Below are 26,844 nucleotides of genomic sequence, written 5' to 3'. Positions count from 1 at the left end.
TGATAGAGCTTTTCTCATTATCAAGTGCTAATGAAAAGAAATGGAAAGATTTGGAAGCAGGCTGGGTATAGTGGATGACACCTGTAATCTGTAATCCTAGGGCTTTGGGAGGCTAAGGCAGGAGGATCATTTGAGGCCAGAAGTTCAAGACCAGCCTGGGTAACATAGTGAGGCCCTACCTCTACAAAAAATAAAAAGTAGGGTATAAATAAAAAATAAAAAGGCAGGGTAACATAGTGAGACTCTACCTCTACAAAAAATTAAAAAATTAGCCAGGCATGATAAAAAAATTCAGCTGTTCATGAAGTCCCAGCTACTCCAGAGGCTGAGGTGGAAGCATCACTTAAGCCCAGGAATTTGAGATTACAGTGAGCTATGAGTGTATCACTGCACTCCTGGGCAACAGAGTGAGACCCTGTCTCAACAAAAACAAGGACGTAAGTTTACTAGGGCAGACCACATAGCCTATACTAAGTGCAGCAACACAGGGTAACAGTTTATTGGGAAGGATTTGGAGCCATACTGCTTAGTTATACTATTCTGCACCTGGCAGTTCCATACCTTGAGCAAGATATTTAGCTGCTTGTGCCTCAGTCCTCCCATTTATAAAGAGAGAAGAAAAATAGTTTTTGTGACAGTCGGTAATACATCCTCTTCCCAAGGCAGTAGTGGCACTGGTTTTATTGGCAAATTTCCACTGTCAGCATGCCCAGAGTGCAAACTCTGTGACTGGATTTAAGCATTGTTCCTGTCTATGTCTAGTCGTCTCAGAGATTCCATGGCTGCCTGATTTTTTTAACTTAAAAATTATTTTCAATGTTGAATACATTTGCATGGTCTAAAAAATATAAAAAGATATGTCTGAAAATTTTCCTTCTCATGTTTCTCACCTGTATCACTCAGGTGATCAGTGTTATTACCTTCTTGTTTATAGTTCCAGAGTTTTTTTACACATATAACAATGTGAATATATATTCTTATCCGTCTATCTTTTTACATAAAATGTAGCATATGATGTATATGATTTTCTTTTCTTTCTTCGTTTTGCTTAATTTATCTTAGAGACCTTTTCTTGTTATATATAGGGAGCTTCTTCATTCTTTTTCTTACCTATATAATATAATGTATGAATAATCTCTGTGTGTGTGTGTGTGTGTGTGTGTGTGTGTGAATTGCATGTTTGAAGGTGACTGCTTCCCACAGGTCCCCTGATGAGTTCTAGGGAATATGTGATAAGCAAAAACATGATGGTGATAACCAATAGGAGGTTAAAACAGAGTCCTTAACTAAGCAAAACAAAAAGTGTGCTAGTTTGTGGTCCTCCAATTAAAAAAATTTGTAATATTAAGTTATTACTTATACAAAGTTAAAACATGACTCATGAAAAAATAAAAGAGGGGGCCAGGCATGGTGGCTCATACTTGTAATCCCAGCACTTTGGGAGGCCAAGGCAGGTGTCACTCAGCAGAGATAAAACTTTGTTACATTTTGGGATTTTTGGCACAGATATTTTCCCCATTCATGCTATGTGTGTGTATTTATAAATATATGTTATATTATATTTTTCTGCAAGTAGTATATATAACAAAATTGAATTTCTAAAATAATACCACAGTTTTATCATATACTTTAATATCTTATAGAATAATTACCCCTCATTCTTCCTTTTTTTTTTTAAATAGAGAGAAGGCCTCACTCTGTCACCGAAGCTGGAGTACAGTTGCAATCATAGCTCACTGTAACCTCAAATTCCTGGGCTCAAGAGATCCTTTCACCCCAACCTCCCAAAGTGCTGGGATTACAGGCATGAACCATTGTGCCTGGCCCTTCATTCTTCTTTTCTGCTCTTATAATTTTCCTGGCTATTTTTACATGCTTATTTTTGCAGGTGAACTTTGGATTCATTTTGTTAGCATCTCTCTCATTCCAAATCTAATTGAGGTTTTGATTGTACTGATAGAAATATATTAAATAATTTGAAGAAATGTAATCCTTATACTATCAAGGCTTCATCTACGGAATCTATGTGTGTGTAAGTCAAGTGAGTGACTCATTATTGTTTATATTTTTGCCATTAGGAATATATTCCTACTGTCTCCATTCTGTGCAATCCAGGAATGAGACCTCGTCATTGGAAACAGATGTCAGATATTGTAGGCTATGACTTGACTCCAGACTCTGGTACTACACTGAGAAAAGTTTTAAAATTAAACCTTACCCCATACTTGGAACAATTCGAAGTGATAAGTGCAGGTGCAAGCAAGGTAAACATAAAGATCAACTGAAATACTTTACGTGATGAGTTTGTTAATCAAGTAATCATAGTTTTTGTTGTGGTTGAATGTGTATAGTACTGGATAGCAGTGGGAGGTGGTGGTGGAAGATCACTATCTGGCTAGGAGCGGTGGCTCACACCTGTAATCCCAGCACTGTGGAAGGCTGAGACAGGAGGATCACCTGAGGTCAGGAGTTTGAGACCAGCCTGGCCAACATGGTGAAACTCTGTCTCTACTAAAAATACAAAAATTAGCTGGGCATGGCAGTGGGCACCTGTAATCCCAGCTACCCACGAGGCTAAGGCAGAAGAATCGCTTGAACCTGGGAGGCAGAGGTTGTAGTGAGCCGAGATCGCACCACTGCATTCCAGCCTGGGTGACAAGAGTGAAACTCCATCTCAAAACAAAACAAAATAAAAAAACAAAGCAAAAAAACACTCTTCCCACCCCCACACAAAGTGTGTACTTACCTGTCCTGAATCCAAATGAGAAATGACTCCTTTGACATCCTCTTAATTCTGCCACATTCTGATGTAGTTGGATGATGTGCTAGTGTTGGCACATAATTTTTTCATTAAGGGTACTGATGTATGTGTGGCATGTGATATGTGTGTGTTCTAGCAGGGTAAGTATGGCCCTAAAGAATGGGCTCTTGAAGTACACAGAAAACATCTTCAGACTATGGGCTGCCTGTAGAAAGGCCACTTCAAAGAAAGTCCTACAGGCATTTTATTCTCTTGTCCATTTTTTTTTTTAGATGGAGTCTCACACTGTTGCTCAGACTGTAGTACAGTGGCACGATCTCGGCTCACTGCCATCTCTGCCTCCTGGGTTCAAGCAATTCTCCTGACAGCCTCCTGAGTAGCTGAGATTACAGGCGTGTGCTACCAGGCCCAGCTAATTTTTTTGTATTTCCCAACCTTGTGATCCGCCCACCTCGGCCTTCCAAAGTGCTGAGATTACAGGCGTCAGCCACCATGCCCAGCCTCTCTTGTCCATTTTTAGTAATGACAGCAGTAGTTTTCATAGCAAGTGAATCTTTAAAAACTACATAATTATTTTTCATAGTCATTTTGAAAATGTTGAAAAAAACCTTTCTAACTTAAAAAGTTATACTGAAGTGACATTGTCTTAAGGAAGTGATAATGTAATACATCAAATGCTTACTGAATTCACTAGGGAAAGTCAATATAGTAAATAAGAGCCTTTTGTCACCATCCCATTGTTTCTTCATTCCTACGTTTTAGGAATTTTCATTAGAGAAAGCCATGCATACAATGATGGGAACTTGGGATGATATTGCTTTTCATATAAGTCTTTATCGTGACACTGGAGTCTGTATTCTTTCTTCAGTGGATGAGATTCAGGCCATCCTTGATGATCAAATTGTAAAAACTCAGACAATGAGAGGCTCACCTTTCATCAAACCATTTGAAAATGAGATCAAGGTATGTTAAATATGACAATCAGCTCTTGGTCATTTATACAGATTGCAGTCTTACTACATCTATGCTGTCATGGTAATAAGTAGTTTATTGGATGGAGTTTTAAGTGTTTATTCAAATCATAGACCTATAACCTTGATATTTTATCTCATAAAATACAAAGTGATATTCAAAATTTAATATAGAAATATATACACCTGAGACATAAATGATTTTTAAAAGAAAACTGTCTTATTAAAATCTTCTCCAATGGCAGTGATAGACTCGAGGAAAACAGGTGGTATTATTTACTCTAACTTTAGAAAGCCTAGACCCTGTTTTATGCTGCATTGCTGCAACTCGTAGTAAAGTTCTATACACCATGCTTTAATTATAGTTGTAAACAGCTAGCCTGAGGATCTTTTAGAGTAATTAATGAATTATTGTTCACTTGAGAAAAATAAATGGTATTTGTGGCTCCAGGATTATTTCATACTTTTTGGTTGATGTGGTTAAATATAGAGTGCAAACAAATTATGATAACTAATAGCTCTATAGGTATTGTAAAAATTCTAATTGGGGACTATATAAATTGGGGAAAGACAGCTGGATTTTTTACCCTGATATCAATTGATTTCAAACTATGTTCCAGATGCTGCTCTAGGAACTTTACACTTATTAACCCACTTGATCCCTGCAGCTGACCTTCAAAGTAGGCACTGTTATTATCTGTATTCATAGACAAGGAAACCAAGGTATAGGAGGACAGGTCATTTTCCTGAGTTCACCTATCTAATAAATGACAGAGCTGGGGTTCAAACCAAGGCATTTTGGTTTTAATATGAGCATAAGTAGTGTTTTATAGAAAATTTTGACTGTCATTATTTGGAGAAAACAGAGTCATGTTCTTCCAAGAGGACATAAGGCTGGACATTATCCTAAGAAGCAGTCTAGCCTAGCCTTTCCTGATAAATATTACTTTTTTGTAGAAACTTACTTGTCTAACGAGGAATTTAGAAAACAAATTTAAAAGTGAGCTTATAGATTTTTTTAAAAATCAAAGATATGAGACTTAATCTCTTGACACATAGATTTAGGTACATATTTAAGAACCAAAGAGAGATATTATATTAATGGTCTTCAGCTAATGAAATATCTTGTCATTTCTAGGGGATCTATGAGAATAAGGAGGCTTATTTCATTTTATTTTTCATTTCAGCTCATTTTTCTCCAAATCGTGTTGAGGTAGAGCAGGATTTCTCAACCTGTCACTGTTGATATTTTGGGCTCTATACTTCTTTGTGTTGGGGGCTGTCTTGTACATTATAGGTTGTTTAACTGCATCTCTGGCCTCTACCCACTAGACATTAGTAGCGTCTTCCCCCATCAGTTGTGACAATCAAAAATGTTAACAGACATTGTCAAATGTTCCCTGGGGTGGGAGGCAAAATTGCCCATGGTTGATAACCACTGCTGTAGAGCAGGATATGTCTTGGGTGCTTTTGGGACTCCAGATGGCTCGCCTAGAGATCAGGAAACTGATCAAAATAGCTTTACAGTCATTTCCAATTGTGAGTTCCAGTGATTTAGGAAAACCTCAGACCTCTTAGAATTTTTCTAAGCCTTTGTGAGACATACATAAGTAAGCTTAAGCTGTAAGATGTTTTGCATTTCTTTAAAAATAATAGTAAATTTAAAATGCATTTTCCTTGCTATAATTTATAGCTTTTCTTTAATAACTAGAATTTAATACAGTATGCTTTTCATTAAGGCCTGGGAGGACCGTTTGATTCGAATACAAGAAACAATTGATGAGTGGTTAAAAGTACAAGCTCAATGGCTTTACTTAGAGCCTATCTTTTGTTCTGAGGATATCATGCAACAGATGCCAGAAGAAGGGCGTCAATTTCAGACAGTAGACAGATATTGGAGGGATATCATGAAGTTTTGTGCAAAGGATCCAAAGGTGAAGTGTTTGTTTTCTCTCTCACAGTAGGTGAACCTTTGTTTTTGGATATTAAAGAAAACATCTGACTTTTTTCTGATTACAAAAATTGACTTGCTCATTGTATACAAACTGGAAAGTTCAGAAAAATATAAGAAAGCATAAAAGTATTAAAATAAGTTTACTTTTCAATTCATGAGATACACTGCTTGTAACTCGTTAGTATACCTAGTGGAGCTGCTTCAAATTTACATCTGATTCACATGACTTCTACTATACACACTCACTGCTCTCCTCCTCACAAAATAAATAGATAAATCCACATGGACACAGGGAGGGGAGCACTATACACGGGGGTCTGTTGTGGGGGAGTGGGGGGGACAGCGGGGGGGGGGAGTTGGGGAGGGATAGCATGGGGAGAAATGCCAGATATGGGTGAGGGGGAGGGAGGCAGCAAATCACACTGCCATGAATGCACCTATGCAACAACTTTGCATGTTTTTCACATGTACCCCAAAACCTAAAATGCAATAAAAAAAATAAAAAAATAAAAAAATAAAAAAAAATAAAATAAAATAAAAAATAAAAATAAAAAAATAAAAAAATAAAAAAATAAATAAATAGATAAATCAAATTAAATTGAGAGAATGAGAACAAGAGAGAGGGAGAGAGAATGAATAGTGCAGGTGACTCACCTGACATTCTACTAGTGACTACACTCAGGGAGTGATGGGGAAAAATCTGCTGTTCTCTCACTTGGTCTCAATTCCAATATCTCTCCCAGTAAATGTTGAAAGGCATACTATATATTTTTCATACACACAGTGCACATATTCCATAGATATGCATCTACTTTTTCATCTGGTATTCAATTTAAGAAATAACAATTTATTCCCATGCTGAATGAACAGTAGCTGTGCTGCACTCACTCTGAGTCAGTAATGCACTGAAATTTATGTTTTAAGGATTTTGCTTTACCTGTGGACTTCAGAATCTTTGTGAAACATGATTTCTTATAGATCAAAGGTCAGCAATTTTTTTCTGCTAAAGGCAGAATAGTAAAATATATAGTAAAATATTTAGACTTTGTCTTGCAAATATATAAATATTTTAGATTTTGCAAGACAGGTCTTTTTTACAGCTACTCAATTCTTTTGTCACTGCAGTGAGAAAGCAGTCAAAGATAATATGTAAATGAATGTGTCTGTGCGACAGTAACACTTTATGGACACGGACATTTTCATATGTCACAAAATATTCTTCTTTTGATTTTTTTAACTTCTAAAAGTGTAAAAATAGTTTTCAACTTACAACCCATACAAAAACTGACAGCAGGCTGGATTTGGCCTGCAGGATGTAGTTGGCCAACTCCTTGCTATAGAATGCTGAATTTATGGTTGACAGTAGTAAAAGTAAAAATTAAATCGAGCACCAGCCGAACAGACTTTTCTCACAATATTCAAAATAATGTAGGAGAAATGACAATATGCATGACAATCATAACTTGTCATTTTAACTAGTGTCTTTGGGTAAGTATTTATAATTCATTGACTTTTAGTTTTTACATTTAAAAAAGATTTCATTGCAAATTTTATAAACCTGACATTTTTTCATAAACCTTTGAACATTAAAAAATGTTTAACATATAGTATAGATTGATATTTAAGTCTTGTATCTGGCACGTAAGTGCTGACTTGAATGAATGTGTCTCGTTTAGGTTCTTGCTGCCACTTCTTTAACAGGTTTGTTGGAAAAACTGCAGAACTGCAACGAACTTTTGGAGAAAATTATGAAAGGTCTTAATGCATATCTTGAAAAGAAACGTCTTTTCTTCCCTCGGTATGATAGATAATCAGTTGTGCTGTAATTAAAAGCATTTTTATATGTGTAATGAATTATAACTAAAGCCTTTGTATTTGTATGTTTTTCCCTAGTTTTTTCTTCTTATCTAATGATGAAATGTTAGAGATTTTATCAGAGACCAAAGATCCACTTAGAGTTCAGCCGCATTTAAAAAAATGCTTTGAGGGCATTGCTAAATTGGAGTTCCTTCCCAATTTGGACATTAAAGCCATGTATAGTTCTGAGGGCGAGCGAGTGGAGTTGATAGCACTCATTTCCACGTCTGCAGCTCGGGGTGCTGTGGAAAAGTGGCTCCTTCAAGTGGAAGATCTAATGCTCCGGAGTATTCACGATGTGATCGCTGCAGCCAGGCTGGTAAGTTTCCTAGGATTTGATGTATACTCTATTTTCTGCAAATGCTTTGTTTAAGAGGTTTTGAAAACCAGTAAATTAACATTTAAACTTGTTACTATTTTAAATCATTTATTTTCTTTACCTGTTTGTTTCTAACATTATTATTAACACAACAATATTACTATGAATTGATAATAGTATGTGATGGTTACAAAAGAGAAAAGATATTATGACAGAATAGTAAGAGGTATATAGTTTGGAATGGGGGAAGGTCCAGTGATAGGCTATTAGAGGAGGAGATGTTGAAACTGAGACGCAAAGGTTAGGTAGGAATTAGCCAGGTAAAGAGCAAGTGAGAGAGCATCTAGGTATCCTACGTAAAGGCCCTGGAATCAGAAAGAACTGGGGAGTTGTGAGATCCTGAAAGAAGACAAACGTGTCTGGAGTAGGGTAAGCAAAGTGGAGAGTGAAGTCACATGAGGTTGGAAAGGAAGGCAGTTAGGAGTTTGCATTTTATTTTAAATGCAATGGAACACTACCTAAATATTTTAATCATGGGAGGGACATAGTCTGATTTATATTTTTGTACCATTATGGTTGTGGTATAAAGAAAAGATTAGTGGAGGTGTGAAAACAGGAAGGCAAATTAGGAGACACAGATTAGTTTAGATGAAAGATGATGTGGGCTGGTTTGTCAGAGATTCAAATTCAAAAACCAAAAATAAGGGAAAAGAGATGTAGTCTGGTACTAGGCAAATGGCAGAAGATATGGAGCAAAGCAGAATATCAGAAATATATTTTGTAGTTAATTTCAACAGGTCTTGATGATGAATTGGTTGTAGAGTACAAGGGTAAGGAGGAGGAGGTCTCAAAAATCACTTTTAGGCTTCTAATTTGAGCATATGGGTGGCATTTGTTCTGGGCGACTCCTGGACGAGAAGCAGGTTTGTGAGGCTTAGGGGAAGATCAAGAGTTCGATTTTAGATGTATTAAAATAGAAATGCTATGAGCCAGCCTAGTAAATATGTTTCATAGGCAAACAATCCTGCACATTAGCACATGCGAATCTGTAGGACAGTTCTCTTCAGACATGAGTGGTAAATACAAGACCTAGTTCACTTACTGCTTTTTACACTTAAACAACTACTTAGAAACTCAAATGAGATGAACAAACATTAAAGAATATATAATAAATTTGAAAGATAACCCTTGGCACTATATGTATCTCACTTATGCTAATTCAATTAACCTAATCTTGAATGATAAACATGTATATTTCTGCCTTTAAGACCACAAAGGAGCAGTTGCATAGTAGAATAGTTTTAAAATGCTTTATATTCAGCAACTCACTGTACGTCAGGGAGTGTTCTTTTTCTTTCATCAAGAGCCCTATGAAGCTCATCTTCTCGTGGTGGCTATTCTGTTCAGCTTCAGTGTTACTACAGATAAATCTTGACTTTTTCTCCCCTTTTGCTATTTATGATTCAAAACAAACTAAAATACATAGGAAATAATCACCATTGTCCATCAAAGTATTTCCTTAATCAGTATAGAAATTTACCTTCTATGTACCTAGCAATGGCTCTTAGTCACCACTCACCCTTCTTTAAAGCTTAGGTTGGCTTATCATTTGCATTTATTTCTAAATATTACTAATAAGCATATTGTAATAATACTTATATCCTATTTTAACATTCTTATATCTAAGATGATGTTATTGTATTGAAAATATAGTTTGCATTAGCATCAGCTTCAAAATTCATTCTGTAGTTGTTTTCAATTTATAGTTTGGATATGCTAAAATCATTTACTGTTTAAACAAGCTCTTCTAAAAAAGATTGAACCTCTCCCTCCATAAATCCACTTAAATGCATTTTAAATATCAAAGTGTTAGAAAAAAAAGAAAATATACCTTGAATTCAAAACTACAGATTGTTCAATTATACATAATTGAACAAATATATGATTGTTAAATTATATACTCTGATCATATAGGTTTTTAGAAAAGCTATGGATAAATAATTCAAGGGTGCTGTTAGTGCAGTTTTAAACTATATTGTAGTTTAAACTCCTTTTCAATTAAATCTTGGAATCAATATACATAATCTATTTGACTAGTTTTTTGTTTTTTTGTTTTTGGTTTTTTGAGGCAGAGTCTCACTCTGTCGCCCAGGCTGGAGTGCAGAGGCATGATCTCCACTCACTGCAACCTCTGCCTCCTGGGTTCAAGCGATTCTCCTGCCTTGGCCTCCCTAGAAGCTGGGATGACAGGTGCCCGCATTATGCCTGGCTAATTTTATTTGTATTTTTAGTAGAGACGGAGGTTTCACTACGTTGGCCAGGCTGGTCTCAAACTCCTGACCTCAGGTGATCTGCCAGCCTCAGCCTCCTAAAGTGCTGGGATTACAGGTGTGAGCCACTGCACTTGGCCTTAACTAGTTTTTTGAAGTTTACTAAATTTTTTATACTTTATTATAATAGAAGTAATAGGTATTCTATATGGACAACTTGACAACTCCTCATAGCAAAGGAACATAAAAATCACATAGAAATCAACTTCCAGAAGAATCAACAGTTATATCTGTCCATTATTAACATGTTGGTGTTTATCTTTTTATTCTTTTATAAATAAGTATTTCAAAAATACAATAATAATTTATGAAATTTGGGAGGAATCTTTTAAATAGCCATTTAACATTTTTTATGATTATATGATATTCTAGCATATGTATGTAGCAAATATTGCACTTCTTTATTGCTAGACATTTAGCTATTTTTTCTCATTCAGTCTTTTAAAGTTAGAAATTTATTTTAATTATTCAGGCTTATCCAGAATCTGCAAGAAGAGACTGGGTTCGAGAGTGGCCTGGCCAAGTTGTACTTTGTGTTTCTCAAATGTTCTGGACATCTGAGACACAGGAAGCTATAAGTGATGGGACAGAGGTAAAGCATTGTTTGCTTTTAAGCAACATTCTTCATTTCAGCTTTTTGTTTAAATTTAATTTTATTATTTTTAGAAATGAGATCTTGCTGTGCTGCCCAGACTGGTCTCAAACTCCTGGCCTCAATAAATCTTCCCACCTCAACCTCCTAAAGTATTAGGATTAGAGGCATGAGCCACTGTGCCTGGCCCCGTTCCATGTTTCTTAGTTAGCTTATGTATTGTTTGCAAAGACAATATATCTGTCAGTTTCTATATGTGATCTTGAAATTATACTATTCATTGAGAACTTGTTCTTAATATTTTACTGGGCTTAGATGAAATCGCTCACAAAATTCATTTCTGTGTGTGTGTGTGTTTCTTTTCTTTTCTTTTTTTTTAAGAGACAGGGTCGGCCGGGCATGGTGGCTCATGCTTGTAATCCCAGCACTTTGGGAGGCCGAGGTGGGCAGATCAACTGAGGTCTGAAGTTCGAGACCAGCCTGACCAACATGGAGAAACCCCATCTCTTCTAAAAATACAAAAAATTAGCTGGGTGTGGTGGCGCATGCCTGTAATCCTAGCTACTCAGGAGGCTGAGGCAGGAGAATCACTTGAACTTGGGAGGCTGAGGTTGCAGTGAGCTGAGATGGCGCTATTGCACTCCACCCTGGACAACAAGAGCAAACCTCTGTCTCAAAAAAAAAGGAAAAAATAAAAAAAAAGAGAGAGACAGGGTCTTGCTCTGTTACCCAGGCTAGAGTGCAGTGACATAATCATAGCTCAGTATAACCTCAAACTCCTGGGCTCAAGCTATTTTCTTACCTCAGCCTCTGAATGGCTAGGACGACACGCACACACCACCACATCTGGCTAATTTTTATAGAGACAGGGGTCTCTCTGCTTTGTCAGGCTGGCCTTGAAATCCTGCCCTCAAACGATCCTCCCACCTTGGGCAGGGTGCCGTGACTCACACCTGTAATCCCAACACTTTGGGAGGTGGAGGCCGGTGGATCAATCACTTGAGGTCAGGAGTTGGAGACCAGCCTGGCCAACATGGTGAAACCCTGTCTCTGTTACAAATACAAAAAATTAGCCAGCTACTGGTGCACGCCTATAGTCCCACCTACTCAGGAGGCTGAGGCAGGAGAATTGCTTGAACCCGTAGATTATGAAGTCAGAATTGTTTTATAAAAGACTACATATATAAAATACATGTTTTAAGTATGATATGACATCAATTAGATTGCTTTTTTTGTTTTGTAGGGATTAAAGAAGTACTATAAGGATCTTCAGAACCAGCTGAATGATACTGTAGAGCTGGTAAGAGGAAAGCTGTCTAAGCAGACCAGGACCACTCTGGGGGCTTTGGTTACTATTGATGTCCATGCTAGAGATGTGGTTATGGACATGATTGAAATGGGTATGTGACTTTTTCTTTATTTTTAAAGATAAAATGTTGATAGCATCAGGAAACAAAGACTTGTACTATATGTATTTTTCTCTCAACAGAATTTGTTTAACACAATCTTTTTAATAAGTTGGCAAACATGAATTATTTTAATATTTGCTGTTATAAAAGATAAAACACTTATTTTTCAAATTATTTCCATTTAAGGATCATGCATCTTACTTTATTCTTTCTAGGTGTCTCACATGATACAGATTTCCAGTGGCTTGCTCAGCTCCGGTATTATTGGGAAAATGAGAACGCCCGAGTTCGTATCATTAATTGCAATGTAAAATATGCTTATGAATATCTTGGTAACTCACCTCGACTTGTCATTACTCCTCTAACTGACAGGTGTTACAGAACACTGGTATGCATTTAAATTATCTTAATTCACTCATTAATAATAACTTTATGCTGTAGCATCATCTTTTCTCACTTATTGTCTTACCTGCAATAGTTGAATACAATTATCTCTTTCTAATCCCAAATTCTCTTTATGCAAAATTATAATAATGAATATTTACTTCTGGGTGCTTTTGTAGCATACAAGAGTGTTGAAATTTTATTGTATGAAAGTTGTGAGTCACTCCCATTGGGAGTTTCATAATTAGAAACTCCCATAATTAGAAATATCGTTTCATAATTAGAAAAAGGACAGTATTGACAATATGACAAAACTGAAGCTTTGGAAAATGGTATCAATTTTTGCAGTGGAATCTTGGGAGAGATGACAGGAAGATGAGGAAAGTGCATTTGGGCCTTAGGACACCAAATTAGTGCTGTTGAATAGGATGGAGAGATGAGATGTAGGGGGGTGGTGCTGAGATCTGTGCTTGGTTGGGAGCTATGGAAGACAGAGCTGTAACTATAAAAACCCTGGGAATGTGGTTGCTGGATAAAATACAGGATTCTCAGGTAAATTTGAATTTCAGGAAAACAGCAAATAATTTTTTAGTATAAGTAAATATGTCCCAAATATTGCACGGGACATACTTACACTAGTAAATTATTTGTTGTCTATCTGAATGTTAGCAGTGGAAATTACCCAGGTCACACGGCACCAAAATATGTTACCAGTGGAATGTTTCTGTATCGGTACGAGTCTGCAGCAACCTCAATTCTTGTTTTTTTTTTGTTTTGTTTTTGTTTTTGTTTTTTTTTTGTGTGTGTGTGTGTTTTGAGACGATGTTTTGCTCTTGTTGCCCAGGGTGGAGTGCAATGCTATGATCTTGGCTTGCTGCAACCTCTGCCTCCCAGGTTCAAGCGATTCTCCTGCCTCAGCCTTCCAAGTAGCTGGGATTACAGGCATGCGCCACTACACCCAGCTAATTTTGTATTTTTAGTAGAGACGGGGTTTCTCCATGTTGATCAGGCTGGTCGCAAACTCCAGACCTCAGGTGCTCCCACCTCGGCCTCTCAACGTGCGGGATTACAGGTGTGAGCCATTACGCCCGGCCACAACCTCAATTCTTACCTCCTCAGAAGAAAGAATTCGACTGAGGGGCATGAGGCAGGAAAGACTGAGCAGGTTTTAGAGCAGGAGTGAAAGTTCATTAAGAAGCATTAGAGCAGGAAAGAAAAGAAGTAAAGATGAGGAGGCCCAAGTGGGTGACTTGAGAGATCAAGTACGCAGCTTGACCTTTTGACTTGGGGTTTTATACCTTGGCATACTTTCTGGGTCTTGCATTACTTCTCCTCACTCACCCAACTCCTGAGATCTTACAGGGAAGCTGCTGATCACCAGTTTCAGGTGTTTTCTATCTGTTAGGAGACCGCCTATCCCTGACACCAGCTGTGACCAATTATTACTTCAGCGCAACAGTTAAAAACCCCTGACCATCACCTGATGGTTGCCCGACATTCCTGGTGTGTGTGTGGCGTGGGGAGCCGTCTCCGGCCCTCCTGTTACCTGACTAGCCACCCACTGTAACATAATTTTTATTTTTTTTTCTGAGACAGTCTTACTGTGTTGCCCAGGCGGGGATGCAGTGGCACCATCATGGCTCACTGCAACCTCTGCCTCCTGGTCTCAAAGTGATCCTCCCACCTCAGCCTCCCAAGTAGCTGGGACTACAGATGCCACCATACCCGGCTAATTTTTGTATTTTTTAAGTAGACATGTTGCTTGCCCAGGCTGGTCTCAAACACCGGGGCTCAAGCCATCTGCCTGCCTCAGCCTTCTAAAGTGCGGGGATTGCAGATGTGAGCCAGTGCCCCTGGCCGTTTATCTGAAATTTAAATTTAGCTGGGCATTCTGTATTTTTATTTGCTAAATCTGGCCACCCTACCTATGGGAATTGAGAAGGAGCATCAAGAAGTATGACTCTACCTGTGCTGAGTAAGTGAAATTAACGTGTCATCGAATAAGTTTAAAGCAGAAATGAAGGGCGATTCTTGTGCAAATGATTTATTAGGGAATGTTCTTAGTAAAAACCTGTAGGGAAATAAATAGGGACCGCAGGATGGGACGGGAAAAAGCTAAGCAAAGATGTGGTTTCAACAGACCTACGGTTGTAGCCTGATCTCACAGGGCATTTTGAAGCATGAATGGCATGAGTTATTCCATTTCAAAGCAGTGGGGTCTGGCTTTTGTACCCGTTTATTGTCGTTGACTAAGGGTCATCTCTGGGGCAGGGACATGAGTAAGCTTTCAGGCATTTTCTTGCTGATAAGGAGAAAAGAGCAGCTGTGAACTGTTTGCAACTTACATGGAAAATGGCGGTTGAATGCAATGGCTGGGTAAAGGGGCTTTGGGTAGGGCAACAATGGGTCTAGGAGAAAAGATTTCACCAAATCCTTTATTTTCTCGGTAGCTGCCTGTGGGCAGGGACTATGTCTGTCTCGTACTTTACTCTAGTGCTGAACAAAAACACAGTTATCCCTAAATATTTTTTGAGCAGATGAATCTCAAGATAGGATGTCACATCTGTTACCTCAGTGAAGTCAGAAGCTGTGATACGCTCGTAAGGTGGAGGCTAACAACTTTGAGTTGTAAAAATCAGAATCATATTCAACACCCCTTTTTTTTTTTTAAATTGAGATAGTCTCACTCTGTTACCCAGGCTGGAGTGCGGTGGTGTGATCTTGGTTCACTGCAACCTCCGCCTCCCAGGTTCAAGCAATTCTCCTGCCTCAGCCTCCCAAGTAGCTGGGACTACAGGCATATGCCATCATACCTGGCTTATTTTTGTATTTTTAGTACAGACGGGGTTTTAACCATGTTGGTCAGGTTGGTCTTGATCTCCTGACCTCAAGTGATCCACCTGATTAGGCCTCCCAAAGTGCTGGGATTACAGGTGTAGGCCACTGCTCCCTGCAGGGATCATATTAAACACTTGAATAACTAGACACTGAGAAAAAAGTTTCCTAGTGTATTTATTATTCATAATAAAGGGAACATGTTTGTGAACATTTTCTTAACATTGAAAAGAAAGAAGAGCCCGAGGTTTTCAGCAATCAAGTTAATGGACGTTAACAATAGAGCATCCATTATAAATTTAAAATAGGTTGGTCAGGTGTGGTGGCTCACACCTGTAATCCCAGCACTTTGGGAGACTGAGTTAGGAGGCTTGCATTAGCTCAGGAGTTTGAGACCAGCTTGGGCAATATAGTGAGACCTCATCTCTACTAAAAATAAAAAAAAAATTAACTGATTATGGTGGCATACACCTGTAGTCCTAGCTACTCAGGAGGCTGAAGTGGGAGGATTGCTTGAGCCCAGGAGGCAGAGGTGCAGCTAGTTGAGATCACACCACTGTCCTCTGGCCTGGGCAACAGAGCGAGACCCTGTCTCAAAAAATAAAATGCGTGAAATATCACTGATACTGCATTTTTTTATACTAGCTGTCTCTCTTGGGTTTTTAAAATAAAGTAAAAATATTTTGTGGTTTATTTTTTTAAATAGACCTTTTTTTGAGCAACTTTAGGTTCATAGCAAAATTAAGAGCCAAGTACAGGGTTCTCTTAGTCCCCTTTCTCCCCTTATATGCACAGCCTTGGTCACTTAGCCCAACTTTTTCTAAAAGAAGTTAAATTTGAAACTCCCATGAAATGGACTCTGTAGTTAGAGAGAGCTGACTGTAATTTATGTTTCTAAAAATTTCCAGCCACTATTCCAGTCATTGTGGGGACCCAGGAATAATTCAAATACTGGTGATACTGCCCTTAAGCAGCTTCAAGACTAACTCATGAGAAAAAAGAATGTATGTAATTAAGTATAATACAAGGTAGAAAGTGATACTACTGGTAAGAGAAGCGTTAAACACGCACTCTGAATGAAGAGACGCCCTAAACCCAGGCTTTGTGTGAGCAATATGGCTGTTTATTCACTCGGGTGCAGGCGGGCTGAGTCCAAAAAGAGAGTCACCAGAGGGTGGTGGGATAGGAGTTGGTTTTATAGGTTTGAGGTAGGCAGTAGAAAGTTACAGAAGTTACAGTTCAGAGCGGTTTTTGCAAGCTGGGAGGGGGTCCTGAGTCTGGAGTCACGAGGTTGACCAAGGTCAGTTGCAAAGTCCAATTGCCCTTTCGGTTGAGGTGGGAATAAGAAGAAATAGAAGAATGTCTCAAGTTAATTAGGCACCACAGGGGTTGATCATTCTTCCCCTTTTCATGGTCTTCCAGTCACTTCAGACTTTCTAGTTCCAGGGACTTGCCTGGAGTGTACATCATGGCATAGTCCGTGGTGCAGTCAGTCAGCCTAAAGACCTTACATTCCTGTTTTTTATATTAGTAATATAAAGGAAAAAGAAATGTAGAATGGAGGGCAATGGAATATTAGGAAGGTCGGTACAAAAGGGTGATGGGGCGATGTTTCTCAGGGCTTCTTCGGGTGGGATTGGGGGTGGCGCAGAAACCTAAAAATGGGAAAGAAATTAGCCTGCTGGGAGATCTTGGGGCAAAGGGTGATATTGTGGGATTGTTAGAAGGAACATTTGTTGTATTGACTGATTTGTTATCACTTGTATATGATTTTGTAGGAATTGAGAGATTAATCGGGAAACACAGGGTCCAAATAAAAGAAGGAGAAAGATAGGTTCCAGAGGAGTGAGGATTGGAAGAAGCCATGACACCCAGTTAGAGAGTGTCCAGCCAGTCCAGCCAGGTCCAGAATAACCATTTGCCTGATTAGCAAGCTTTGGGCTCTGTGTTTTAATTTATTGATGGCATCATATGCAAGGTCAGACTGGTTTACATAAAAACAACATTCTTCATTTAGGAACAGGCAAAGACCTTTTTCAGCAGCCAGTAAATCAAGACCTCTGCGGTTTTGGAGGACAACTTCAGCTAGGGAATTTACTTGAGCTTGAAGAAGGAATAGTGATTGAGTTAATTCTGCAGTGCCAGCAGAGAAACCATTAAGAGAGGCTACAGAAGGTGATGATTGAAGTGGTAAGGCTCGCTGTGCCTGTGCCCAGTGCAGTAGTAATTCCTAACCCTACAAGTAAGGGGATCGATGGAATGACCTGCTTGTGTCATGTCAGGACCACAAGGGGAACAGGGAGGCAAACTGAATTTTGGGAGTAAGGAAAACTAGGGTACAAGTGCCTGTCCAGTTGGCAGGAAGGCAGATGTAAGAAGAAGAACTACAGAGGGGAAAAAAGGTCCTTGGCTTAGACAGAACTGGAAGTATAAACTGAAAAGGTCAGAAAGTGTTCTGAGGGGGCTGAGGCTTTGGACCCAAATGCCAAGGGAACCAGCAAGGACTGCGGTGGTTAAAGGTTGTGGTGGGGTTTGGTAGGGTAACTGTGTGGAGAGAGAGCTTTTGTTTTCATGGTGTATGAGGAGGTGTGTGGTATCTATAAGTAACCACTCACTTTCATTAACAAGATTGGGTATGAGAGACAGGAAGAGGGGTCTGGAGGAGAGTCTGAGGAGCAAGGGGAGGGTAGCCAAGGGTAGAGTCAGAGGCAGGGTAAATGCCCACCGAGGCAAAACCTGCTATTGACATTTTTTGAGGCTGCTGGTAATAAGGGAGGGCTTTTCTGTAATGCGCAGTTCGTATGCTCCTATTTTTTGGTTAACGTGGGTAGCAGGGCTCTTGAAGTGAAGTGTGAAGGAACACAAAGAGGGCGGGAGATTTCCTAGGGGGATTCCAGTGGGTAATTGTCAGGAAATACATAAAGGAGCAGCGATAGGAATAGTTGTTTTTGTAGTCAGCGGTCTGAGATCAGGGGTGTTGAGTTGACATAGGGGGAAAGATTACTTAGGTAGGTGCGTAGAAGAGCAGCAGCCTATTGGGATGAGATATCTGGGGTGTCTCTGTCAACTGTCTAGGAGGTAGAGGAGTTCTGGGGGTACAGGTGGGGGGTGTTGAAGGAAGTCTGGAGGTATAGAGAAATGGGAGAGTTTGTCCAGTTGGTCAGTAGGGTGGGAACAGCTGTGTAGTGGGATGAGGAGAGGCAAGAGCATAGCCAGCAATCTAAGGAAGGGTTCGAGTTGGCTAGGATAGAGTGGGTTAGGTCTATGGTATGTTGGAGGTAATCAGGGAGAGGTAGGGGGTAGCAGGAGAAAGGGAGAGAGATTAAGAGTGAGTGTAAAAGAAAAGGACTTCATCGGGGTGGAAGAACTGGAGAGTTCCTTGCCACTGATCATCTAACAACTCTAAAAGAGAGTTGAGGGTGGCAGCCTGGGGATAAAACCATGAAATATCGGCCATAATTGCCTGAAGGAAAAATGTAAACTGGCAGTGTAAACAAAAACAGGGCATTTAAGTTTCCTCGGAAATTCGAGTGAGCTTTAGAGAGGTTGGGTAGAGTACTTGCGACTTCCAAGAGGAGGTGGAAGAGTCAGGCTGGCTGTCTGATGGGCACAGCTTCACCCTGGAGTGGTGAACCCACTGGGGAGGGTCTTGCAGGTGGACAGTGGTTGGGGTGCTGTAGACAACCAGAAAGGGTCCTGTCCACTGAGATTGTAGAGACCGGGGGGCCAGGCTCTTTATCAGAACTGACTGTCCGGCTAGGATATCTTCACATGGCTGGATATCTGGAGTAGGTAAGAGAAGTTTAGCAGCCTGGAGAATTTCATGTCTGGCCTGCTGGAGGATTGGAAGGTAGTCACCGAGAGGGCTGACGTCTGGAATAAGGTTGGGCCCAAGCAGGAAGGTGCGGCCATATAGGAGTTCAAAAGGGCTGTACCCTGTGGGTTCTGGAGGAGTGGCCAGAATTCTGAGATGAATAAGGGATAGGAGAACTGTCCAGTCTTTCTTAAGTTGGTGGCTGAGTTTGGTGAGATGTGTTTTTATTAGGCCGTTAGTTCTTTTTGCTTTTCCTGAGGACTGAGGATGGTATGGGGCATGGAGATTCCACTGGATGCCCAGGGCCTGTGAGATGCTTGGATGATCTGGCTAATGAAGGCCAGTCCATTGTCTGACTGTATGGAAGTAGGGAGATTGAAGCAGGGAATTATGTCTGACAGAAGGGAAGAAATGACTGGTGGCCTTTTTGGACCCTGTGGGAAAGGCTTCCACCCATCCTGTGAAAGTGTCAACCCAGACCAGGAGGTATTTGAACTTTCTGACAGGGATATGAGTAATCTGCTAGTCCTGTGCAGGGGTGAACCCTCGAACCTGATGTGTAGGAAAAGGAGGGGACCTTAAGGAGTAGTAGATTGACAGATGGAACATTGAGAAGTGATTGCCTTGAGGATGGACTTCCACGATGGAAAGGAAATGAGAGGTTCTAAAAGACAAGCTAGTGGCTTGTACCCTACATGAAAGCGGTCATGAAAGGACCAGAGAATATGAGCTTTCGAGGCAGGGAGGAGGAATTTTCCATGATCTAAGAACCACTTGCCTTGAGTAGGAAGTGATTGATAGGTTAAGGTTTTGGTGGGAGAATAGGTAGGAGTGACAGATGAGAGGGAGAAATACTGACCATGAGGGCAGGCGTTGGAGTGTTAGCTGCTCTTTAGCTGTTTTATCAGCATAAGCATTTCCTTGAGTAATGGGATTTGATGGTTTTTGGTGTCCCTTGCAGTGAATGACTCCAGCCTTGGCTAGAAGTAAAGCAGCTTTAAGAAGGGTTTTTATCAGGGGGACATTGTTAATACTGGAGGACCCTTGTGTATTGAGAAATCCTTTTTCTGCCCATAAAACAGCATGGTTTTCTGCTCATAAAACAGAAGGATGTGGAAGGCATGTTTAGAATCGGCGTAGATATTGACATGCAATCCTTTTGCAAGTGTGAGAGCACAGATTAAAGCAATAAGCTCAGCTTGTTGAGACGTGGTAGAAGAGGGGGAGCATAGCAGCTTCAGTAACAGATGTGACAGACATGATTGCATAAACTGCTTTCGCTGGTGATGACCAGTTGGGCTTTGAGGAGCTGCCATGAATAAACCTTTGTGTGGTCTGAGTCCGGAATAGGAAAGAGAGGAATATGAGGAAATGGGGAGGATGCTATATGGATTAGGGAGACACGGTTCAGGGTTTGTGTCAGGTATTAAGTGAGGCCAGGTTGAAATCTGGACCAGAGGCAATGGTAATTGTGGGGGTTTCGATGAAAAATGAGTAGAGTTTTGGGGGGCAGAAAGTATGTGAGCCAAGTGTGAGGAGGAAATTAGATTTTGAAAGTTATGAGAACTGTAGAGGGTAAGCGGAGCATAGCCTGCAATTTTAAGGGATTCCAGGAGTAAAACAGCAGTGGCTGCCGTGGGATGCAGACACGTTGGCCGGCCTAGAACTGTAAGATCAAGTTGTTCAGACAGAAAGGCTATGGGTCGTGGGCCTGGTTCTTGTGTAAGAACTCCAGCTGCGCAGCCTTTCACTTCTGCTATGTGTAAAGAGAAGGCTTGGGAGGAGTTGGGAAGCACCAGTGTAGGAACTGTTGGTAGGGCTTTTTTTTCAGAGAATGAAAAGAAGAATGAGGGAAGGATTTAGGGTCTATGGGGTTAGCTAAGTCTCCTTTTGAAAGCTTATAGAGTGGTTTTGCCAGTAAGGCAAAGCCTGGCATCCAGAAGCGGAAGTATCCTACCACGCCTAGGAAGGAGAGAAGCTGCTGTTTAATAGAAGCAGTTGGGGTCTGGAAGATCAACCAGACACGGTCAGCAGGGAGCGTGTGTGTTCTGCTGGAGGATTATGCCAAGATAGGTGATGGATGGGAAAGAAATTTGGGCTTTGGAAGGGGATACGCGATACCCCTTTGAGTATAGTTGCTGAAGAAGCAGGAGAGTATCTTGGGAAGATTTGTAAGAAGGACTGCAAAGAAGAAGGTTGTCCACGTATTGAATAAGGCGAGAAGCAGATGGACAGAAGGAAAGGAGATTCTGAGAAAGGGTTTGAGTAAAGCAGTGAGGGCTATCTCTGAAGCCTAGGGCAGAATGGTCCAGGTGAGTTGCTGAGACTGGTCGGTGTCAGGGTCAGTCCAGGTGAAGGTGAAAAGAGGCTGAGAGGAGGGGTGTAAAGGGATGGTGAAAAAGGCATCTTTGAGATCAAGAACAGAATAACGAGTTGTAGAAGAGGGTATTGAGGATAAGAGGGTATAAGCGTTTGGTACAACAGGATGGATGGGAAGTACAATCTGATTGATGAGGCGAAGGTCTTGGACTAGCCTATAGGATTTGTCTGGTTTCTGGACAGGTAGAATAGGGGAGTTGTAAGGAGAATTTGTAGGCTTTAAGATGCCATGTTGTAATAGGTGGGTGATAACAGGCTTTAGTCCTTTTAAAGCCTGTTGTGGGATGGGGTCCTGGCATTGAGCAGGGTAAGGGCGATTAGGTTTTAATGAGATGGGAAGGGGCGAATGATCTGTTGCTAAGGAAGGAGTAGAGGTGTCCCATACATGTGGGTTGAGGTAGGGAGATGTGAGAGGAGGTTGTGAGGGAGGCTTTGAATCAGGCAAAAGGGCAGCTGTGAGATGTGGCTGTAGTCCAGGAATAGTCAGAGAGGCAGATAATTTAGTTAAAATGTTTTGGCCTAGTAGGGGAACTGGACAGGTAGGAATAACTAAGAAGGAGTGTATAAAAGAATGCTTTCCAATTTGGCACCAGAGTTGGGGAGTTTTAAGAGGTTTAGAGGCTTGGCTGTCAATACCCACAACAGTTATGGGGGCAAGGGAAACAGGCCCTTGAAAAGAAGGCAATGTGGAGTGGGTAGCCCTCGTATCGATCAAGAAGGGGATGGACTTACCCTCCACTGTAAGAGTTACTCGAAGCTCGGCGTGATGGTGCAGGGGACTTCCAAGACGATCAGGCAGCATCAGTTTTCTGCCACTAAGCTGAGGAGATCAGGGAAAGAGTTAACCTAAGGGATATGGGGCTGGGCTCCTGGAGCCTTAAGGACAGCAGTTTGAGTCTGGCAGTCCGACTTCCAGTGGGGTCCCGCACAGATGGGACACGACTTAGGAGGAATCCAGGGTTGCTGGCATTCCTTGGCTCAGTGGCCAGGTTCTCTGCATTTGAAGCAAGGCTTTGCGGGAGGAGGTCCTGAAGAGAAGCCTGAACACTGTGGGTTTGGTTGTCTGAAACTTCTGCCAGCTGAAGGAGTGGCTGGGGTCTGTCTTACAGCGAAGGCAAGCATTTTTAATTCTGAAATATGTTGCCACTTGGCAGCTTCTTCTTGGTTATTAAACACCTTAAATGTGAGGTTGATTAGTTCCTGTTGTGGTGTTTGAGAGCCAGATTCTAGTTTTTGAAGTTTTTTCCTAATATCGGGGAAGACTGGGTAATGAAATGCATATTAAGAATAAGACAGCATTCTGGGTCTAAAGCAGTAAATTGTCTAAGGGTGGCTGCTAAGTGGGCCATGAATGTAGCGGGGTTTTCATCTTTGCCTTGGGTGATTTAAGTTTGTTATAGTTGACAGCTTTACATGCTGATTATTTTTTAGCCCTTCTACTAAGCATGAAATCACGTAATCTTCACCTTCCTATACCAGGGAACCTGCCTGGTACTCCCAGTCAGGCTCTTCCTGGGGAACTGCCCTGGCATCTTCCTGGAGAGTAGGCTATAGATGCTGGCGATCAACAGTGTGAGACTGAGCCAGGGCGTAAACTCTTTCTCACTCTTCTGAGGTGAGAGTGGAAGTGAGGATGACATTCAAGTCATTCCAGGTTAAACTATAAGACTGGGTCAAGTATTGGAATTCCTGTATGTATTTTGTAGGGTCTAAGGAAAAGGAGCCTAATTGTTGGATAATCTGAAAGAGGTCAGACAGGGAGATGGGAACATGGACTCTGACTATAGCTTCAGCTCCAGCCACCTCTCGAAGGGGGAACTGTTGGGCAGGCGGGGAAGGGCTATTCCCAGGGTTGAATTGTAAACCAGATCTAGTATGAGGTGGACTGGTACCAGGAGGGAGTTAGGGAGGCAGAGTGCTGACTGGAGAGGGGTTAGGTTGTGGGAAGCATTAGGAATAGGAGGAGCGGGGAGAGGGTCAGGGTCTGGCTGAGGCAGACAGGGAGGAGAGAGAGCAGTGGGATCAATGGATAAGGAGGAAGATTCAGTGTCAGGGGAAAGGGTTGAAGGAACGGTGGGAAGAGAAGGAAGATTTGGGATGAGTTACATTGGGAACAGAGAGTTGGAAGGGATCTGAGCATGAAAAATGCCTGGACGTATGGCACTTGAGAGCATTTGCCCATTTGGTGACAAAAGTTGTCCAGGTCACACAGGATTGAGAAATCAAAAGTGCCCTTTTCTGGCCATTTGGAACCATTGACTAATATGTATTGGGCCAGGCAGTATTGCAAAAGAAAATGAGACGTTTGTGTTTCAGATTGGGCAACGGTTGAAGAGGTTTTAGGTTTTTTAGGATGCAGGCTAGAGGTGAGGATTGAGGAATGGAGGGCTGAGTATTGCCCACAGTGAAGGAGATAAGTTTAAGGAAAGGGATAGAGTAGAGACGAGGAGAAGGAGTGACCAGCTACCAGGGTTTTCAGTAGGCATCCCTGACTGAATCCTGGGCTGTAATGTGGGTGAGTGATCGAGGCACATGTCCCCATGATTGACCAGACACCAAGGGAAGACTGTCTTCCCGTCTGTGACCAACGTTGGAGTTTTTGAGTGAAAGGGAGAGACTTGTCTCCTCTGTCACTACATGAATAAAGAGTATCTTCTTTGTCTCTACTAGAGGGATAAAGATTTAAAGGAAAAGAGAGAGAGGGAGAGACTCGTCTGCTTTTCTCTACCTAGAAGGAGAAGGATTTAAAGGAAAAGAGAAAAAGAGAGACTTATCTTTTTCTCTCTTTTCCTTTAGAGATAGAGAGATTATCTCTAAAAGAAAAGAGAGAGAAAGGGAGAGACTTGTCTCCTTTTCTCTAAAAGAAAAGAGAGAAAGAGGGGTAGACTGCTTACCCAATCTGAGGGTGGCGAGAGAGCTGTTCGGCATGCTAAATGCGAACTGCTGGCCTGATCTGATGTGTTGAGGTCTCAGTGGGTCTCTTTCTAGAGGGGGAGTGGCGACAGGGGTCTGGTCTCCCCAAAGGAGTAGCCCTGTCCCAGGTTTCAACACCAGATGTTAAATGCACGTGCTGAATGAAGAAACCCCCTAAACAGGCTTTGTGTGAGCAACATGGCTGTTTAATTACCCAGGTGCGGGCGGCTGAATCTGAAGAGTCAGCAGAGGGCAGTGGGATAGAAGTTAGTTTTATAGGTTTGGGATAGGCAGTGGAAAGTTACAGAAGTTACAGTTCAGGATGGTTTTTGCAAGCTGGGAAGGGATCACAGGGTCTGGAGTCACAAGGTTGACCAAGGTCAGTTACAAAGTTTAATTGCCTTATCAGTTGAGGCGGAATGAGGAACAATAGAAGAATGTGTCCAGTTAATTAGGTGCTGCAGTGATTGATCATTCTTCCCTTTTTCATGGTCTTCCAGTTACTTCAAACTTTCTAATTCCAGGAACTCACCTGGAGTGTACATGCAGGTCACAGAGGTTACCATGGCATAGTCTGTGGTGCAGACCTTAAAGAAGCATAGAACAGTTTTATGGGACTGTAGAAAATGGAGAACATACCAAAAGTAAAAGGCGAATCATAGACAAAATTATATAATAGGTCATCTGTTTCTCTTCCCAATGATGGGTGCCATTTATAGCTCTCACTTTTCAGTGTTTTTTTTTTAACCCCCTTTGCAGCAAGCCATCCAGAATGTGTCATTGTTGTCCTCCACAACCATCTCCACAACTACTTCTAACAAAAACCTTCCTGAACTAATTTCACTCCCACAAGGATAGATTTTCTTTGTTTTTAAAGGTAAATGGGATACTTATGAAAGTGTCAGAAGACAAGAAATTTTTGATACATTTTTACTGTTCTGAACATTTTAAACTGCTTTTTCTTTGTACAGCTAGAAAAATTTGTGCTAAAAATTAACTGAACAATATATTTAATGGCTTCTCTGAAGCTACAGAAAATATTAAATCCATTTGGTAAACAAGGATCTGTTTTGTTTTTACATTTAAGCATGGATTTCTTTTCACACATATTTTTCATTTCAGATAGGTGCTTTCTATTTAAACCTTGGAGGTGCTCCAGAGGGGCCAGCAGGCACAGGAAAAACTGAAACCACCAAGGATTTGGCTAAAGCTCTTGCTGTGCAGTGTGTGGTGTTCAACTGTTCCGATGGGCTAGATTATCTAGCAATGGGAAAGGTAGTTAAATTATTGAATCAATAATATTAAATGTTACAAACTTACAGCTAAGTCTAATTGGATAAATGGAAGCAAACTCATGTTTAGACATATGAATGTGGTTTGAATATTACTTGAACTCTCATTTTAGGAGTAAATACATTGTTTTTATTCTTGAAACTTTTATTAAATTTAACTTTCAATTCTGACTTAAAATGTTAGATATTTGTTTTAAGAGATGATACTCTTTTCTAATAAAAAATCACTTTCATTTTTTCCTTGTCCTTAGTTTTTTAAAGGATTGGCTTCTTCTGGAGCTTGGGCTTGCTTTGATGAATTCAATCGAATTGAGTTGGAAGTGTTGTCAGTGGTAGCTCAACAGATCCTTTGCATTCAGAGAGCCATTCAACAGAAGCTGGAAGTGTTTGTTTTTGAAGGGACAGAACTTAAGCTCAATCCAAATTGTTTTGTAGCTATTACCATGAATCCTGGCTATGCAGGACGCTCTGAATTGCCGGACAATCTTAAGGTAATTTTTAAGTTTTATTTATTTTTTTTTGAGATGGAGTCTTGTTCTGTCACCCAGGCTGGAGTGCAGTGGCGCAATCTCAGCTCACTGCAACCTCCACCTCCCAGGTTCAAGTGATTCTCCTGCCTCAGCCACCAGAGTAGCTGGGACTACAGGCACCCACCACCACGCCCAGCTAATTTTTTGTATTTTTATTGGAGATGGGGTTTCACTCATGATCCACTCACCTCGGCCTCTCAAAGTGCTGGGATTACAGGCATGAACCACCGTGCCTGGACAATAGTTTTTTAAGAGTTTAAGTTTGTGAATAAAAAACCCCAGCATAATCGATTTCAAAATGATATTTTTTCCATATAATTATAATTTCGCTCCCAAAACTTTTTTAGACATCCAAAAAAAAAAAAAAAATACTAAACGCATACAGATGTTAAAAGTACTACTGAAAAAAGTTGAGTTTAGAAAAAGGTGCTGCATTTGGGGAATAAACTTGAAAATCAACACCACATCTTTGAATGCTTATGCTCACCTTAAAAACAGCTTCAT

General features: G+C 40.6%; 1 protein-coding gene across 1 annotated transcript in view; it reads left to right on the top strand.

The window, feature by feature from the left end:
• Positions 1-26,844, top strand: part of DNAH12 (dynein axonemal heavy chain 12) — a 243,749-nt gene that overhangs the window by 58,548 nt on the left and 158,357 nt on the right. The window contains exons 18-27 of the mRNA XM_064367223.1: positions 2,079-2,264; positions 3,524-3,724; positions 5,472-5,666; positions 7,363-7,484; positions 7,580-7,862; positions 10,665-10,784; positions 12,028-12,184; positions 12,409-12,581; positions 25,641-25,793; positions 26,062-26,301. Of these exons, the coding sequence (XP_064223293.1) occupies positions 2,079-2,264; positions 3,524-3,724; positions 5,472-5,666; positions 7,363-7,484; positions 7,580-7,862; positions 10,665-10,784; positions 12,028-12,184; positions 12,409-12,581; positions 25,641-25,793; positions 26,062-26,301 (1,830 nt within the window). The remainder of the gene's footprint in view (positions 1-2,078; positions 2,265-3,523; positions 3,725-5,471; positions 5,667-7,362; positions 7,485-7,579; positions 7,863-10,664; positions 10,785-12,027; positions 12,185-12,408; positions 12,582-25,640; positions 25,794-26,061; positions 26,302-26,844) is intronic.

This window comes from Aotus nancymaae, unplaced genomic scaffold (assembly GCF_030222135.1).
Source record: "Aotus nancymaae isolate 86718 unplaced genomic scaffold, 86718_ANA_hifiasm-v0.15.2.pri h1tg000067l, whole genome shotgun sequence".
Lineage (NCBI taxonomy): Eukaryota > Metazoa > Chordata > Mammalia > Primates > Aotidae > Aotus > Aotus nancymaae.
This window is presented reverse-complemented; position numbering and strand designations above follow the sequence as displayed.